This window comes from Budorcas taxicolor, chromosome 18, assembly GCF_023091745.1.
Source record: "Budorcas taxicolor isolate Tak-1 chromosome 18, Takin1.1, whole genome shotgun sequence".
In the NCBI taxonomy this organism is placed as follows: Eukaryota; Metazoa; Chordata; class Mammalia; order Artiodactyla; family Bovidae; genus Budorcas; species Budorcas taxicolor.
The window spans coordinates 37,613,203-37,632,726 of record NC_068927.1 but is presented as its reverse complement, the minus strand read 5'-3'; the positions used below and the strand labels follow the sequence as shown (position 1 = coordinate 37,632,726).

Here is a 19,524-nt window from a genome sequence, read left to right as displayed (position 1 = left end):
GTCCAGAGCATCTGATCTACGATCAACATGAATTGACCAAAATATTTTGGAAACATGTAACCCCATCGTTAACAAGCTTCTAAGAGACACTCACAATGTACTTGGCAATGTGTTCTCTATCCAGAGGCTGTGTCACTTTTAACCATCCTGTTTCTCTTTCAATAATAAAAACACCGACAGGGGGTGTGTCAGCTCCTTGGCCAGTGATGCTGTAGAAAACTTGGGTTTCTTTCTCCTTGTTAGATTTGATCTGGAGACAAAGCAGAGAGAGATGAATGAGCAAGAAAGGATCCTGACACTGGTTGTTTCCCCTTTCTCTCCTAGGTCCTTCTCAGCCAAATTCCCTCCCAGAGAAATAGGGAACTTCCTTCTGTACCTGGACCAGCGACTTAGGAAATGGGCCTTTCTCATTTTCTGGGCAGCTGATGGGAGGAATGACCCAGTCTCTCTTCTGTCTCCGGAGACCATGGTGGGAGCCAGGAAATGTGAGCACTTCCGTCTGGGTTCCAGAGAGAGAGTCCTAAAAGGAAAGAAGGTGAGGAACAAAACGGGATCATTTAGGTGAGATGATACAGGCTGAACAGTTCAAACTACCCAAGAAGAATCTCCAGGCTTCTGAGAGAAGGACATGGTTTCCATTTAGTAAAAAAGAAACAGCCAAAACAAAACCCAGTGAACCCTTTACCATATCACCAAGCTGGTTTCCTCTTTGGATCTTTCTTGGTGTCCAGAGTTCAGGCAGTCATGCACACAAGATTTCCGGGTTTGAGGGTTTGACGTGATTTTACGAATTATATCACGTCCACATCTCACACCCGTGTTGTTTTGGGGTTGTTCTTTTTTTTTTTTTGGCTGCATAGCATGCAGGATCTTAGTTCCCTGACCAGGAATTAAACCCTCACCCTCTGCAGTGGAAGCACAGAGTCTTAACCTCTGGACCACCGGAGAAGTCCCAACACTTGTCATTTTTAAAGGACATTCTGCCCCCAATGACTTAATATCAGAGCTTATGCAACAATTTGATATCCCAGTGTTTTAAATATTTTCTCTTATATTTTTCCTAGGGATATAGGTCTCCAAAGTGGAGTTAGCCTACAGATTAAGTTTTAGGAACTGATGCTAAGGATTACTTTGTGATCAATACTAATCCCTTAATCTCACTGTGTTATTCTGTTGGTTTGGTTGCCATTTGCTCTAACAGAAGTTGTTGGGATGGGAACCAAAAATGCCCTTTGAGACTCATATTGAACGGTTTCCATGTGCGATAAAGATAGCTTTATGCACACACAGCGAAATGAGATAGCTGAAGATGAAAGGAAAGATCTTCCGAATTGTTTAAGTGTTAAAGTGATGGCGGTAATACAGCAAAGGTTCCAGAGGACAATTCCATCTGCCATCTCCCATACTGTCACTGATGCCTCTCTATGACGTGTGTGCCAAACCTTATTTCTTACCTTTAAAAATGTGATTCAAAATGCACAGGACAGACATGAAACATGACTAGTGCAGCAAAAGAAAAAAAAAGAATAGTGCTCGAAACAGTAAGTGCTCGACAAATGCTAACAACGATGATGGTTGGACTGGTTAGAAAACAGAGTTATAGTTTCAATGAAATGGAATTTGAGGTATGACCTGAACACAGGAACAAATATTAAACTGATTCTCGATACTGTATCTTAAGCCTAAAAATGACCATCTTGCACAGCCATGGTGAACAAATAGACCTTGATGTATGAATGCAAATTCATTTGCCATACTGAAGAGGAAGGCAAAGTGCATACTTTGCTGACATCAAGATTACAGAACATTTCCAGAGAATGATAATAAATAATGATGAACACTATGCTGGCAAAACATAACATTAATATCTTTATGTGTGAAATTACTGTTTTTTTTTTTTTTTAAAGATATTTATTCATTTATTTAGCTGTGTCATGCAGCTTGCAGGATCTTAGTTCCATGACCAATGATTGAACCTGGGATCTTGCCAACCCAGAATCCTAACGACTAGGCCACCAGAGAACTCCCATCATGTGTGAAATTAAAGGGAATCATGCTTAAGCATAAACAAACTGAACATAGGATCCATCCCTCAAGGAAAAAGGATACCAGACCAGAAAACTTATCCAACCTAAGAGAAAGAACTGGAAAGTTAGATCTATTTATAGTCTTCCCCCAGCTTTCTTGAGGTATAACTGACAAAATAAAAAATTGTTTCTATTTAAGGTATACCATGTGATGTTTTGATATAAATATATAGGATCTATTCTTATATGAATGAAAAGAGAGGTAAGATTATCACCCCTTCCAATGTAGGGTCACCCGGCACCACAGGAGTGCTTTGAACTAGAGACAAACCAAAGTCAACCTCAAACCAGTTGTGGCAGACTTGCCACCTTACGATCCAGGCTTCCCTGGTGGCTCAGATGGTAAAGAATCCATCTGCAATGTGGGGGACTTGGGTTCGATGCCTGGGTTGGGAAGATCCCCTAGAGAAGGTAATGGCTACCCACTCCAGTATTCTTGCCTGAAGAATTCCATGGACAGAGGAGTCTGGCAGGTTACAGTCCATAGGGTCACAAAAAGTCAGACACAACTGAGAGATTTTCACTTTCACTCAATATCTGTTCTTTTTTAAAAACAAAATTTCTTTCCCTGTCTTTCTCCCACGCTTTCTCTTGAGATTATAGATATAATCCAACAATGCACCCAAGTAAAACTACATTTCCTACACTACATCTGTTGCTAGGTGTGACCACGAAGCCAAGTTCTGACTAACGAGGTGTAAGAGGAACTACTGCTTCAAAATGCCACAAAGCCTTCTTTAAAACGTGGACAACTAAGTGATACATTTTGGGGCTTCATCCCATTCAACTTCCTACTGTCCAGAGGAAAGATGTGATGACTGGAGCTCCAGCAGCCATCTTGGACCATGCAGTATCATTGAGGACAGAAGCCATATATGTGCTAAGGTTGACAGAATAAAAAAGAAAGAAAGAACCTAGCCTCCTGATGACTGCAAGAGTCTCAATAATGGTCACAAGTTACAACTGAATTGCCTAAACTTGAAAGGCAAATACCGTTTCACATAAACCACTGCAATGTGTGCTTTTCTATAATATGTATTTGAACCTAATCATGAAGGCAGATGGCAAAGGTGGAGAAGTAAAGTTGAAAGACCAACTTCGTTTCCATCTTTGGCTCACAAGAGGCCTCCATGCACCACTATCTAGCATGAACTTACCAGATAGGACTAACATGAATGATGGCATCAGTTGGAGACTTGAGTCAGGAAGCTATGTTACTTCATTTCTACTAAGTTCCCCATTTTTCTGGCCTGTCCAATTACACCAGAGAGGAAAAAAAAAGATCTCCCAGGAGTATTAAATTCCTAGAATCTCAGCAGTCTTCAGGGAGAAAAACTAGAGCCAGCCTGAATGACCTTGGCACTTACAACACTTCCACACTCCCAGGATACAACTACAATAGCCCCCTAGAGAGACGTTCAATAGGAAGCACCATGGGAGCAGTTTAGAAACTGGCAAAGGCATCTGGCTTTGGGTAACAATTTCAGAAACATTCTTGCCAAGAACCTGGGCAGACTTATATCCTTTTCTCTGTGGCCAATCCACCCCACTCCGGGCTCCTGGTATGTGCCACTCCCAAGGGCCAGGCATTGCAAATTCAGTGGGGAAGGAGCTCGTGGAGAGTGCGATCCAATCAGGCCAAAGATTCATAGTGATTCCTCCCCTTCTTTGCCAAGACCCTCCCCACTAGAGACATGAAGAGCAAAATGACCAGAAAACTGACTTTGTGTAAATTCTTCCTCCAGGTAGAGAATGAGCAGAAAAGTTAAAAATGACTGACTACTTGATATATGCCTTCCATAGTTTCAGCATCTTACAAGTATTAATTTATATAGTCAGTATCATCTCCATTTTACAGATAAATTCAAGCACAGACAGATTAAATAACTCCCCCATGGCACTTCCCAGTGGTCCAGTGGCTAAGACTCTGTGTTCCCAATGCAGGGGGCCCAGGTCAGGAGACTAGATTTCACATGCTGCAACTAAGAGTTCCCATGCTGCATACAACTAAACATCTCAAGTGCCACAGTTAAGACCTGGCACAGTCAATAAATAAATAATTAAAAAGAAGTAACTCCCTAGCGGAAGGGCTGGTACTCAATCCCAGACAGAATCCATGCCCTTACCCTTATTCTACACTATCTGCAGAAATAAGGTAGTGTATCTTGCCATCAGCCTAGCAACAACAACAACAACAAATCAACAGCAAGAATTAGTTCAGTTGGGATGCAGCTATTTTGCATCCCATCCCTCTACCCCCAGGGGACATTGGCAGTGTCTGGAGGCAATTTTGATTGTCACAGCTGGCAGTGTTACTAGTTTCTAGCAGTTAAGACCAGGGATGCTGCTAAACCTCACAGAGCGCAGAGGACATCCCCATAATCCCCACAGAAATTATCCAGCTCCAAATGTAAATTAAGCAGCAGACTAAAATAATAGCGAACTTCCAAGAAACACTCCGACTTACATGATGACGGTGGTGGTGATGGTGGTGCGCTGATACCGTCAGTGTCACTTTGGTGGAGAGCTTCCTGTGGGTGGAGTCCCAGGCATGGACAAGAAAACTTAGCTCTGGACGATGAAGGTGTACAGGCCGTTTGACTGTAACCAGGCCATCTGTGTGCACTTTGAATCGGGTGTCGTCAGAAACATAGACTGTCCTTGGTAGGCCAGCACATCCTTCAAAACTCACTGCAGGGCATAAATGACAGTGATTAGAAACCTGGGGAGATGAAACAGCATTCCTTTTCTAGAGACTGAACTTCATTCACCCACTGAAAGTCTAACTCACACAAAACAGGCACAAGGAAAACAAACCAGAGTCTGGTGACAAACGGCAAAGATGACAAAGTAGCAGGTGCCATCTTCACAAGCCCAGGGCGATTTAACTGTGGTAACTCTTTTCTCATCCACTTGGAGACTGAGAATGATAACCTGCCTAGAAAGCAGCTTCTCCTTTTCAGTAACAAAAAAGGGCCTCTCCTTCAGATGACTCCTGATTATGTGAAAAATAACTGAGACAGAATACCTATTGAGTCCAAAAGTTAAAGACTGAGGTACAGTGAGATACTATGAATTAATGACATTTAAATAAAGTGTAGGGACTTCCCCGGCAGACCAATGGTTAAACAATCTGACTTCCAGTGCGGGGGATGCAGGTTCAATCCCTGGTTGGGAAACAAAAATCCCACATGCCGCAGGGTAACTAAGCCCACAGCTACTGAGCCCGCATGCCTCAACAAAGAGCCCATGCAACCAAAATTAAAAATAAATAGATAAATAAGCAAACAGTTTACATTTCAATAAACAGTGGCAGATAATGAAAGGAAGCCAGCAGGACATAATGGTTAAGAGTAAGGGCTTGGGAAAATTTTTTAACCTCAGCCTCTTCATCAGGCTTCCCTGCGGCTCAGCTGGTAAAGAATGCACCTACAATGCGGGACACCTGGGTTTGATTCCTGGGTTGGGAAGATCCCTTGGAGAAGGGAACAGCTAACCACTCAAGTATTCTGACCTGGAGAATTCCATGGACAGAGGAACCTGGCAGACTACAGTCCAAGGGGTTGCAAAGAGTCAGACACGACCGAGTGACTTTCTTTTCTTCATCTTCAAAACGAGGATAATCATAGTGCTCACTCTTCAAACATGGTCTTATTTACTGTCAAGGGTAGGGCTCAAGTCCCAGCTCGGCTTATTAGCTCTGAGACCTTGGGCACATCACTGAATCTGTCGGTGCTCCAGTTTACCCATCTGCAGAATGAAGGTATTTGACAACAACTACTTCTTAAGGTTGTTTTAAGATACACAGAACAGTGCCTGGTACATACTAGACACCTCATTTATTCAGTATTCCACAAAAGACATTGATAACGGCAGATATGCATTTAGAACTCATTATATGCTTATTTTCTGAGGCATTGAGAAGTAAAGCCTGCCTGCAATCTGAGACCACCCAGTGGAGAATCTCATCACTCTCAGGGGAGACAGTGAAGATTTCACAGGAAAATCTTCAACCTGATCATACAGTGCAGTGAGAGAAATGCAAAAGACAGAGAGGACTACTTGGATGAGGGAACTTAGGATCAGTGGCTTAGAGACAAGGCTGCTTAAAACTTTACAGTCATTAAAGTATTAAAACTTAAAAAGTATTAATACCCAATGCTGGAGAAGCTGTGGTGAAAAGTGTCTGCATTAAACATCAGAGTCCCAAAGGACTCATCTAACAAGTTTCCATCAAATAATTTGTCAGACATTGTGCTGGACAATAAAGACAAAATTGTGAATAGACAGGCAAGGCACCTGCTTCCATTGAGCTTATACTAAATTGTGAAAGAGATGGACACATAACAAAACTGAATCTCAGGTAATGACAAATTCTAGACATAAATGAATTTAAAAAGAGGATAAAATAAGAGTGACGGGGGAAAAAAGAGTGATGAAGTATGCGGAGTGTATAACTTTTACTGGATGTGAAAGCTGGCCTCTCTGAAGTTGTAGGTGTTTGAGCTGAGACCTATAAGGAGTCAGCCTTATAGAAATCTTGGCTCAAGAGCCTTCCAGGCAGAAGGAAGAGTCGATGAAAATTCCTTCTGGGAAACTCAAATTATCTGTTCTCCCTTTCAAATAATTATCTCTCATTCCTCCAGTGCAATTTTTAGTTTTTCCAAGATATCTTTTATTAAAAAATAGTTCTGTTCTTTTGCCTATTTTACATGGCTAAACTAAGCACAGCATAGACACTTCTACATGGACATGGATCAGGTCTCTCTGCCAGAAAGCCCTCAAGTCGGTTATGGTGTCTGGGCTGCAGTTTTCATTTGTTCCACTAGGGGCCACCATTGACAACTTCTCTGACACCAACAGCCCCACCCTTGCTAGAGAAAATAAGACCTTGTTAGGGGGCAGGAGGATAAGCACCATGATTACTCCCATTTTGTAGATGAAGAAACTGAGGCTCACAGAGGTTAAGACATTTGTTTGATCCCTATAACTAGTGAACAGAAGAGTTGGGATGGCCCTTAATATGAGTAACCTAGTCTCAATCACTCCCTGAACCCTCCTTTGCCAGTTTGTTTAAAAAAAAAAAAAAATCAAAACCATGCTACATGCCTACTCTCACCTTTTAGTCTGGTTCTACAACTGATTTCCCAAATTTGAAGGGGTTGGGGAGGGGTGAGCATAGCAAGGATTTTTAAAAATGACAGGAAGAGGTTGACAAGAAGAGCCTCAGAGTCTGTGACTGGAATGATTATATAAACCCAGATTCTGCCATGTTCTTGCAGAGTGACCCGACACAAAATGCTTAACCTCTCTGGGCTTCAGTTTTTTCTACTGGCACCTGAAGGATACCACCACTGACTGAGCCCACCTCTTCAGGGTTTTGTGAGATTAAATAAGACAGTGAATGTGATCACAACATTCTCCCAACCACACCCCAGCAGAAACGATGGGGCCACTGGGCTGTGTTTGGGGGGCTTGCCATATAATCAGGGAACAAGAGCCGCCCTCATTTTCCACACCGAATTCTGTTCCCCAGCCAGCCCAGACCTGGGCAGTGAGAGCTGGGACGAGCATGATTGGACTTGCCAAGCGTGGCAGCCTGAAAAAATGAAAATGGTTTTGCAAATAACTTAATGCAAGGCTCTTAACCTGCTGTGGGGCATCTTGTCTTAATGGTGGCTAAGCCCTGCCCTTCGAGAGAAGTGACAGAAGTAGTGTATGCACCGCAGGCAGGCCCAACCTGAATTTCCAGGTGCTCATTAAGGCCCATTATCTTTCTGCGCAACCTGAGCCTCTGGGCTGATTAGCCAGAAATTACAGAAAAGACTGAGGGGATCTCCAGTTCTGAGAAGGCTCTGGGAAGCTGGCTTCAACCCTGGCAAGGGCTGGACAGTGTCTCAGAGCCACAGGGAACACTAACACCAGCATGTAGGGGGAAACAAGACTGGCAAACCGTAGAAACCAGAAGATCCGTATATGAGGATTGGGTATATTTGAACATTTCTTTAAAAAAAAAAAAAAAAAAGTTTTGTTGTTTTTTTCTGTCTGCACTGCATGGCACGTCTTAGTTCCCTGACCAGGGATTGAACTCTCGCCCCTTGCAGTGGAAGAGTCTCAACCACTGGACTGCCAGGGAAGTCCTACTTGAACATTTCTAAAGTAAAAAGTTAAATAAAAAAGACAGCAAAGAACTAAGTATTAAATCAGCATGTTGTCCTTTCCTAAATCAGTCATTTGGTCACTTGGTTTCAAAACTAGATCCTAATGACAAGAGCCAAGAACCCACTGGCCATCTCTAAATGGGAAGATCTTTCCACAATAACACCATCACCACCATCAAAAACTAGATTCAACAGCTTCAACTACCTTTTATTCACTATTTTCTTAACATCTAAACATGTGAGAACATTATGTGTCAGGTTCTATTCTAAGCACTTCACAAATACTAACTCATCTAATCCCAGAACTCTGTGAAGTTGCTGTCATCAGCGTCCCCTTTTTATAGACGGGGAAACTGAGGCGTTACTAAGTGGCAGAGCCCAGACTGGGACTTAGGTATGTCTGAGAGTTCACGCTCCTGACCACTCTGTCTCTCTACAAGTCAGACTCTTGTCCTGTGCTCCTTACGTCCAGTTTTCTGATTGAATCCCCCACCCCAGGCCATCTTGTGGTGCAGGCATCACCAGTCCCATTTTCTATGCCCTGAATTAAAGGCTGGTGGGAGGAGGGGCCAGGCTGCCTGATCCCAGAGTGAGTGTTCTTCACTACTCTTCCCATTTACAAAATAGGGATGGAATACTTCTTGGGGTGAGGGGGGCAAGAAAAAGAAAAAAGACATTCCAGAGCAGCTGGAATTCTACACAGCAGGAGGTTGACAGTAATTTGAGTGGAGGTGGAGGTGGAGGGAAGGTTAAAAGAGGAACAGTTGGAGGCAGTTTTTAGAAGCGTAATTTTGTGAAACATTTTTGTATTGTATGGTATGTTACAATTACAGTGAGTCACTTTTTAAAATGACAAAGAGAAGAGTGAGGTAACAAGTACCTTTAGGGATTTCCCTCATCGTCCAGTGGCTAAAGACTCTGTGCTTCCAACCAAGAATTTGCATGCTGCAACGAAAGATCCCACAACTAAGACCTGGTGCAGCCGAGCAGCCAAACAGATAAAATATATATGTGTGTATATTCTAAAAAGCATCTTCAGCACACTGTGACCCCTGTAAATTGTCATTCATCCTGCAAGTGCCCCATTTTCTTGCGTATTTGGCAGAAGTAGTAGCTTAATCTGAGGACCCCCGGAAGAGATGCCTGAAGTCCAAATACAAATGAAACCCAAGTCTATGAAAAGCTTTGTAGTCCTAGGGCGGCAACATTCTTTGCTTGGAATTGTGTCGTGCCACAAACAGTCCTGCCTGAAGGCTCCCGTTTCTTCTCTCACCCCCGCCCAACTGGAATGTGAGTGGGTAGGAACAAGACACTCTCCAAAGCCTCCATATATTTTAGGGAGATGTAAGGACCGGGCCTGCCATCAGATTCAGCTACCCATAGTTATTTGGTAAGGAGTGGGATCACCCGATCTCTCAGAAGCAACTATCTGCAAGTGGGGTTTTCCCCACAACACACACAAAGAGATGCCTTCTGGGAGGTCTCCCTCTCCGCAAGAGGCATTTTCCATGGCTAACACCAAAGAACAATGCATTTATTTCAGCGACCACTGGAACAAAGCATCAGATGAGAAAATTTTACTCGTGACCTCAAGGGCAAGATCATAAGCCTTCTGAGGCTCTTGGAGATCCTGGGGGCCACATTGCCATTGTGCACACCCAAACCAAGGGTCTCGGTTTTTAACTTAAATACTCAAGATAAGGAACAAGAAGTCTTACTTGATGGACGAACGGAACCCTGGGAGACAGACATGTACCGCCTGGCTGGGTAGGCCTTCACTTCACTAGAGAGCCACAGTGTTTCCAACTCCAACCACAAAGCCCTAAATCTCCATGGGTACCACCACCTAGAAAGTTCCTTTCTAGGTTCCATTTTCTTTGATGGACTAGGTAACTGGAATGTCTTCCTTTGGTGGGTGTTCAAGAAATTACTAGCCATTCCAGGTTTAATAGGCACCCGTGCTCAGTAGAAAACGTAATTCAATGTTTGAAAAATGGGAGAGAAAGGATGATGAGGCCTCCAGTTTGTCCACACTCGGGCAATGTTGAGATTCAAGTTGTACCAGGAAGACTATCATTTTAGCCCCGATAAACCTCCAGTTATGTGTGCCCACTTGTTACTGAGAATTACGGGCAGTAACACCACCTAACAGCCTGACTAGCCATAGCAGCCTCGGTGGGTAGAGTCCAGCAGCCCCAGCTTCTAAATGAGGAAGTGGGCTCAGAAGTCTCAGTGAGGAGACTTGGCCAAGCTGCCTAGCTATGAAGTGGCAGGGCCTGTGGTCTGACGCCTCACCAGGACTTAACCACCAGGCAGCCTGCCTCCTCCTTTGATGAGCCATTTGTGAGACTGGTTGCTAGCTGAATGGCCACAGGGAAGTGATTTCACAAGACAGAATGGGACAGGTGGAGGGGAACCAGAATAAAAATAGCCAAGGTTCCCTGTCCCTATCTCCACAAGACACACACACTCACCCCGTCTCTCCTCGAATGAAAGATGAAAGTAACACCTTGGAAATCCAGTGCCAGGGCCTCAGGAAAACGTAAGGACAACCAGACAAGCAAAGGAGGGAGTTTTAAAGATTCAAGAATGTTCTGCCTTAGGTCACTGTGTTGCATAAGTTGAAATAAGTAGGAGTTCCTTTGATCAGCCAACTTAACTCCCAGACATTTTTTCTGGTTAAGATAAGCAGCCTGGAATATCACGTTGCACAAGCACAACTCACAGGTGTGTCCACAAGAGCCTGCACATTGTGCTCCCCCAGGGCGTTCTCGGCTGGGGCGCCGGCAGCCCAGCAAATCACCCTTGTCCACAGGCAGCTCCCGTGGGATCCCGGGGATGGGAAATTTTATTTTTAATACTTATTTGTTTGACTGTGCTAGATCTGTGGTGTTCGGGATCTTCAAGGGAAGTTTATTTTCATGAAGCTTATTGAGTTCTTTCTCCTGGCCTCCCAGCGTGTTGTTGCCCAGAACAAATTATACGTGGTGTCTGTCTTCATTTAACTCACACCCTAAAAACAGGTGTCAACAATGGGCACCGCTCGGGAAGGAGGCAAGCAACAAAGTCTCCTCCTGTCTGTTTCCATCCAAACAGACTGGGGTGGAGGGGGCAACAGTGTGCAGAGAAAATGGTGAGGATGCGGTGGAAGGGCAAGTTATCCCAGAGCCCTGTGATGATGCGCCCACAGGATAAAGGGGTGATCACCACCCTGGATCCCCCCTTTTTTAAATGTGTATGTATTTATTCCTTTATTTTTGGCTGTGCTAGGTCTTCGTGGCTGCTGGTGGGCTTTCTCTAGCTGCGGTGAGTGGAGACTACTCTCCAGTTGAGGTGTGTGGGCTTCTCACTGTGGTGGCTCCTCCTGTGGCAGAAAGCGCGAGCTCTTGGAGTTGCGGCATAGGCCTTCAGTAGCTGTGGCTCCCAGGCTCTAGAGCACAGGCTCAGTACTTCCGGCACGTGGGTTTAGTTGCTCTGTGGCATGGGGGATCTTCCCAGACCAGGGATTGAACCCGTGTGCTCTGCATTGGCAGGTGGATTCTTAACCACTGGACCACCAGGGAAGCCCTCCACCTTTGTTTTAAGGTTACACTCATGCCGCCTGGGTCGCTCCAGCAAAGCATGTTTGCTCCCAGATTGTGTTTCTGCTTGGACTAACACAGAACATTCTCAGACAGCAAACACCATGGATGCTGATCACAATCAGCACAGTGAAAAATGTCACAGACAGCACTTCCACAGTTGGGTACAAGCCAGTGCAAATACTTTTATGGTTTTACATTTGTGTGAACAGGGTCAACCACAGTAGGGTCAAACCCCAGCTTTGCTTTTTTAGGTGCTACGGTAGACAAGTCACTTTCCCCTTTCTGTAGAAGGAGGCAGCTTCATTTCCTTCAAGGGATTGCTTCAAGGATTCTTTCTTCAACAAATATTTACAGAGCCTTTACTTGTTGCCAAGCATCATTCTAAGGCCTGGGAAATACAGCAGTGAACAAAGCACGCATCCTGTCCTCATGGGGCTTTCATTCCAGTGGGGAAGAGATAATTAACAAATAGAATGAAAAGTGTTAATAGAGAAAAACAAATAGGTAAGGGGGTTCCAAGCTTCTTTGCAGCAGCAGGGCTGGAAGGGACAATTAAAATGCATTTAGGGAAGGCTCAAAAAGAAGCATTTGAGGGACTTCCCTGGCGGTCCAGTGGGTAAGATTTCGTGTGTCCACTGAAGAGGGCATGGGCTGATCCCTGGTCAGGGAACTAAGATCCCACATGCCACAAAGGCGTGGCCAAAAAATAAACTAAATAACAATTAACACACACACAATATTCCACTGTATGGATACAAGAACATGAATAATCTTCCTTGGTGGCTCAAACAGTAAAGAATCTCCCTACAATGCAGGAGACCCGGGTTTGATCCCTGGGTCAGGAAGATCCCCTGGAGAAGGAAATGGCAACCTACTCCAGTATTCTTAACTGGGGAATTCCATGGACAGAGGAACCTGGTGGGCTACAGTTCATGGGGTCGCAAAGAGTTGGACACAACTGAGAGGCTAACACATACACAACAACAGGAATAATAAAATAATTTAGGGAAAAATAGGAGGGGGAGCATTTGAAGAGATGGCCCCACTTCTGGCTGCGTGCCAGACCAAGGGACTGAGCCACATAGCAAGGGGCAGTAGGTGGCCTGCTCAGCACAGCATACCCACTCTCACTGGGCCCTGTTCCAGGACTGAAGACCCAGGTAGTGATCCCTGCCTTCCCAGGGCTCACGTAGTGGAATGAGAGTAACACTAGCACGTGGGTCCCACACAGGCCTGGGAGGGGCGTTGGCTCCTGTCCCTCCAGTTTAGAAGGACCAGAGGGCCTCCCCAGACCACCTGGCCTCGAGATCAGGGCCAGAAAAGAATTCAGTTTGAAATCCTTTGCCTTTCTGGGCCTGTCCTGGACAGTTCAAAAACGAACCCATTGATAAAAACCTCACCCTGTTCAATCACCATCTTCCTGCCTAGATGGGGGGAGGGGTTCTGGTGTCTCAGCTGGAGAAGCGGGGCTTGCTTCTCTGCTCAAGTCTGAGACCAAGGCCTTGGCTTCAGTTTCCAGGGTGGACACTAACTGCAAAGGTTTTAAAAGGGGAGGCAGGTGAACCCCACTGTTTAAGAAGGAGCTGGCCGCCTGCCCACTGCAGAAGTGCACAGGGACCTCTTTGCTGTCACAGGGAGGAGGGAAACTGGTTTGGTTTCATCCAAGAGAAGCCCTCTGGCTTACACACTTAAATAGGAGTTTTATTATCAAGCTTCTGGCTGCCAGTTAATACACAAACACCCAACCCGCCTGCCTGAATAGAGGTGCTAATTGATTAATCCCACTGGCTGCAACCCAGGAAACATTCCTGTGGCCAGGTTGGGCATCGCCAGGAACTGTTTGCTTATTGATTAGAAAGAAAAGATTTCCACCCACACCACACAATCTGCCCACTTTTCCTTTCTGTTGGGCTCCCAGAGGCCAGGGAGCGCCCTTCTCCCTTCACCTTCTGCTGACTCCTCAGGGGAAGGGGCGGCTGGCATTCCTGGGCTGGGGGACTGGCTCCTTGGTCCCCATGCGCCAGGAAGGGGTCTCCAGCTCTTGGCTGCCCACTTATGAAATAAAGCACTTTGACCAAAATACCCCAACCTCATCTCCATCTGGGGTCTAGTGTAATGTGCCCTGCACAGAGACTATCCTCATCAATTCAGTTGCTCAGTAGTGTCTGACCTCTTTGCAACCGCATGGACTGCAGCACACCAGGCTTCTCTGTCCTTCACTATCTCCCAGAGCTTGCTCAAACTCATATCCGTTTAGTCGATTTGATGCCATCCAACAGTCTTATCCTCTGTCGCCCTCTTCTCCTCCTGCCTTCCGTCTTTCCCGAGCATCAGGGTCTTTTCCAATGAGTCAGCTCTCTGCATCATGTGCTCTATCCTAGAGACTACCCCAGGATGCTTCTTAAAAATACCCAGGCTTGGGCTATGCCACAGGCTAACTGATCTCTGAGGCTAGAGGATATTGAATTTTAAACCTTTCCCCCAGGCACTTTGGAGCAGGCACTTGGTGGAGAATGGTCCTACAAAAGCTTCCCCAGGGAGACAAAAGGCAGAAATAACACAACAACCAATGAGGGACAGTTATCGCTCAGGTTTTAATGATAAAGGCTCAGAGACGTTAAGTGACTCTCCCAAGGTCACACGGCACCGAGCAGCAGAGCTGGGATTCAAATCCAGGTCTGGCTGGCCCCAAGACCTATAGCTGGGACCCTGGCATTGTTCTGCTTCTCCAGCCTGAGTCTCCTTCAGTCCCCACTACGGTCTCTCTGTGAGCCCACCTGGTGACCTCCCTTCCGTTTACTCTAGGCTGTTGGATGTTAACCTGTTAGGCCAGCACACACCTGACTTTCCTCAGTCACTTCTTATCAAGGTCTTTGTCACCCACACCTATCTTTTCCCCAAATCTTAGTTTTTTGTTTTTAATTTCGAAAACAATACTTGTGTATATTAGAGGAAAGAAAGTGACAAAGCACAGAGGAGGCACCAAAAAGTGGAGACAAACCAAATGTCCAGTTGAAGAATAAACAAAGGGTAGTATATCCATCCCCACAAAAGAAACCACTCTGCAATAAAAAAAGAGAGGAATTAATTACTTTCTGTTCGTAATTAATTAATTACTGCTCATTAAGTCATTACTACTACAAGCTGCACCATGGGTAAATGTTGAAAACACTATGCTAAAAGAAGCCAGTCACACAAGACCATGTACTGTATGGCTCAATTTATATGAAATATCTAAAACAGGCAACTCTATAGGGAGTAAGCAGTTGCTTAGGTTTTAGTTTTTTTTTTTTAAAAAAAAAAAACAAACTATAATTGTCTATGGTAGCACAACTCTGTGAATATATGGAAAAGCCATTGTATCCTCCTATACTTTAAAAGGGGAGAATGTTGAGATGTGTGAATTATATCTTAGAACTATTATCAAAAAACTAAAAAGGAGAGGGGAGAAAAAAAAAAAAGAGAGAGCCAAAAGCACAAAGCACTCATGGATGGACCCAACCACGAAGAGAAGCTGCTGTCTAAACGCTGTTATGTGTCCTTCAGATCCTGGTCCACCCCTCTCCTGATTCGCTTACTTAACCCTGATATCCATCCTATGATATCCTGTTTTTCTAAAATTAGAGTATGAACACTACTATATTTTTAAACATCTTTTTTCCCCATTTTCTTCTTTCTCCCCATTTCCCCACTAAAAAAAATCCAACTATATAGTTATTAGGATGGAGAAAATATGGCATAGCTACTCATCAATAGAAAGGGACAAAATACAATAGCATAGGGACCTCCCTTGCAGTCCAGCAGCTAAGACTCCACGCTCCCAATGCAGGGAGCCCAGATTCGATCCCTGGCCACGGAACCAGATCCCATGTGCCGCCAACTAAGGGGTTGCACATCACAACTAGAGATTCTGCATGCTGCAACGGGAGGGGCTCACATGCAGCAACTAAGACCCAGTGTGGCCAAATAAATAAATATTTTTAAAAGATTTAATAGCATAAACAAAGTTGTCATGCTAAATTAAAGAAAATGACAAAAGACTACCGGTCATGGAGATAGGATTCAGTTAGTCTGGAGCAGGGTTCTAGAAATTCCAGGAAACCAGAGATTCATTGGAAAAGACCCTGATGCTGGGAAAAGATGGAAGGCAGGAGAAAGGGACGACAGATGTGGACGAGTTGGCATCACCGACTCAATAGACACGAGTTTGAGCAAGCTCTGGGAGTTGGTGATGGACAGGGAAGCCTGGCATGCTGCAGTCCATGGGTCGCAAAGAGTCAGACACGACTGGCAACTTAGCACGCATGCAGGCAAGAGTATTCTAAAACTAGGCTGTGTCTGGAGAAGGAAATGGCAACCCACTCCAGGATTCTTGCCTCGAGAATCCCATGGATGGAGGAGCCTTGTGGGCTACAGTCCACGTGGTCGCAGAGTCGGACACGACTGAGCGACTTAACTAATATATGGTTATGGATATAACTAGACTTACTTTAGTGATCATTTATCAATATACACAAATATATAAGCATTATGTTCTACACAGCAAACAATATAATGTTATGTCAATTATATCAATTAAAAACATTTAATAAAGCAAGTTTGGAACATGTGGATTAAAAAAATTAAAAAATAAAAAATAAATAAAACTAGGCTGTGCAGCTACCACACAGCTGTGTACATTTACAAATATGACCTGGCTGTATGCAGTGGGTAAACTTTATGGTATGTAAATTACATCTCAATGAACCTGTAAAAATATAGTTATTACTAGGATTTCCTTTGAGGAGGACCCCATGAGTTCAAGTCCCAGGGTTCAAAAAAGACACAAACCCATTCATCTAAAAACACAAGGTCAGAATGATGAAAAAGTGGGGAAGGAAAAGAGTCCATAAATCATTCTTAATGAATAATAATTAGAAGAGTAAATATTCCATATAATGACAGTCATTATGTGCGGGCACTGCGCTGAGCACTTCACAAACACTGACTCCCAAACTGCTAGGAAGCAGGTGGGGTTTCTTAATCCCCTTCATCCTGATGAGCCCCTGAGGCCCAGAAAGGCTTGAGTCACCTGTTCAAGGTCAGAGAGCCAGTCAGTCTATGACGCGAGAGAGTCACACACCCAGGACCACCCAAGGCTGGTTGAAACACTGGGCTAAAACTGCTCTGCCCTGAAGGAGAGAGGCTCCAGGGGAAGGTGACTGCCAGATGAGATGGGTCCAAACCCACGCTGGGCACAAAGGCAGGTTGCTAAAACCAGAGACTGACTCTCTGTACATGGATATAACCCAGATAGACGTTTCCAGTCTGGGGGCAGCATTTCCCCAGCACTAATGGATGTGGAAACATGCTGACACCAGCGCGGAGCTCGAGATTTTTAATCATTCAGTAAGTCATGAACAAGGTCCGGAAACCTCTTCTCCAACACAAAGAATGAATACGAGGCTTGTACCATTTCCAGCTGTGGGCTGTGCTGGAAAAGCTTGGGCCCTCTGCGTCTGACTTTTGGAGCAGAACTCCCCAAGCACAGCTGGACGCCAAAGCTGCACAAGTCAGGCATTTCCCACAGAGTCTCCAGATCACATGCACTTGCAGATGACTCCAAAACAAGTGCTCACTTGTCCAAGAGCACTTACAAGAGGAGGCTTTCTCTTTTTCAATGGAGGCCAGCATCGTTTTTCCTCATCAAGAACAAATAAGCATTGATGGGAAAGGCCGTTGCTTCCAAGAGCATTTGCCTGATCTGCTCAGCTGGCTCTGGAGGTGAATGCTCAGCCCCCACGTGCGCAGGCTCCTGGGAAAGAAGCCACACAACCATTCCCTTCCCTCCGAGTCCCGGGGAAAAGCAGAAATGTCTCAGGCCAGGGAGCTCACCCCAAGACTTCCAAGTAGGCAAGACAACAAAAAGAAGAAAATTATATGAAGACTCCTCAGGCCACAGGTCCCACATGAAAGCATGTGTTGGGCACAGCCGGGGTCCCGGGGCTACTTCTCAGGATACACTTGCTGCCACAAGGCCCTGTGGCACCTGCCCCAGCAGTGCTTCTCACACTTTATTTTTCTGGTCCCGGTTCTTACAAGAGTCAGTGCTTTCTCTACCTGGCTTCTTCCCATTTTCCAATCAACAGTTGGAAAATTGCATACATGCAGAATGACGTATGTACAAGGTTATTCACTAAGGCATTGTTTGTACTAGCAAAACATGGCAGAGAACTCAAGCATCCATCAAAGGAGGCTTAGTTTAAACTGTGGAATTTTCTTACAATGAAATCTGATGTGGCTCTAAAACAAACGAGAAGTTCCCGATGCACTGCTATGAATGTACTTTAAGACATTAATGTGATAAAAGCAAGGTGCAAAATAGTGCAGGGTGATTAAGAATACACATTCACCTTTCCTTGTATTTGCATCTCAGCAAAGTAACTGAGATTATAAGTCTGGGGGAGGGGCTGTTGTTGGACCCAAAGAAGATCAGGTTGGGGAAGAAATTTTTCCTGTATAATTTTTTATATTGGTTGATTTTCCAGCCAGAAATGTATTATCCGTTCAAAAGACTAAAAAATAAAACCAAAAACCTCACAGGGAGCATAGGCAAATTGCTCACTATTTACTTTGTAGGAAAACATTAATTTTTGCAATTATTCAGAGGACTTCGATCCCTCTGAGAATCTCAGCAATCTAAGATGCAGGAGACTATAGGAAGGGCTCAGTGGGAGTGGTGGGAAAGAGCAGGGATGACCCACACATGACTGGAGAAGGAAGAGGTGCTGCGGGGGAAATGATCAGCTGGTCTAGGAAGAACTAAGTCAGGTGATGGATACTCTCTGGGGTTTGTCAGAAAGATGAGTGAGTGCTCAGGCAAGTCCCTTTCATTCATTCATTCAGGGTTAATATACTCATTGGTGACACAGAGGCTTAAGTGTAAGAAGTAGTGCTCAAAGGCCATGTTGAACAGCTATTAATCAGTATGACTTTTTTCAGAGGGCATCCAAACCACATGTAGAGATATCACATGCTCACATCCTCTCATCCAGCAGAGCCCACACGCAGGACCTCATCCCACAGAGGGACCCACACATGTGCATGAGACAGATACACAAGGAACCTCACCATGGCAGCAAAACATGGAAACAGCATCAATAGCGGCCTGATGAAATAAACAATGGCCGACCACTCAATCCATCCCAATCCCAAAGATAGGCAATGCCAAAGAAAGCTCAAACTACCGCACAATTGCACTCATCTCACACACTACTCACAGCTCAGTTGGTAAAGAATCCACCTGCAATGTAGGAGACTTCAGTTCGATTCCTAGGTCAGGAAGATCTGCTGGAGAAGGGATAGGCTGGCTACCCACTCCAGTATTCTTGGGCTTCCCTTGTGGCTCAGGTGATAAAGAATATGCCTGCAATGCAGGAGACCTGGGTTCGATCCCTGGGTTGGGAAGATCCCCTGGAGAAGGGAAAGGCTGCCCACTCCAGTATTCTGGCCTGGAGAATCCCATGGACTGTATAGTCCACAGGATCACAAAGAATCGGACACAATTGAGTGAGCTTCACTTTCCCATGCTAGTAAAGTAAAGCTCAAAATTCTCCAAGCCAAGCTTCAACAGTACGTGAACCATGAACTTCCAGATGTTTTAAGCTGGATTTAGAAAAGGCAGAGAAACCAGAAATCAAATTGCTAACATCT

General features: G+C 44.8%; 1 protein-coding gene across 1 annotated transcript in view; it reads right to left on the bottom strand.

Moving 5' to 3' along the window:
* Nucleotides 1-19,524, bottom strand: part of CDH1 (cadherin 1) — a 70,063-nt gene that overhangs the window by 18,238 nt on the left and 32,301 nt on the right. Inside the window, exons 3-5 of the mRNA XM_052656171.1 lie at nt 4,555-4,778; nt 377-520; nt 95-250 (exon numbers count right to left, since the gene is read on the bottom strand). Coding sequence (XP_052512131.1) covers nt 95-250; nt 377-520; nt 4,555-4,778 — 524 coding nt within the window. The remainder of the gene's footprint in view (nt 1-94; nt 251-376; nt 521-4,554; nt 4,779-19,524) is intronic.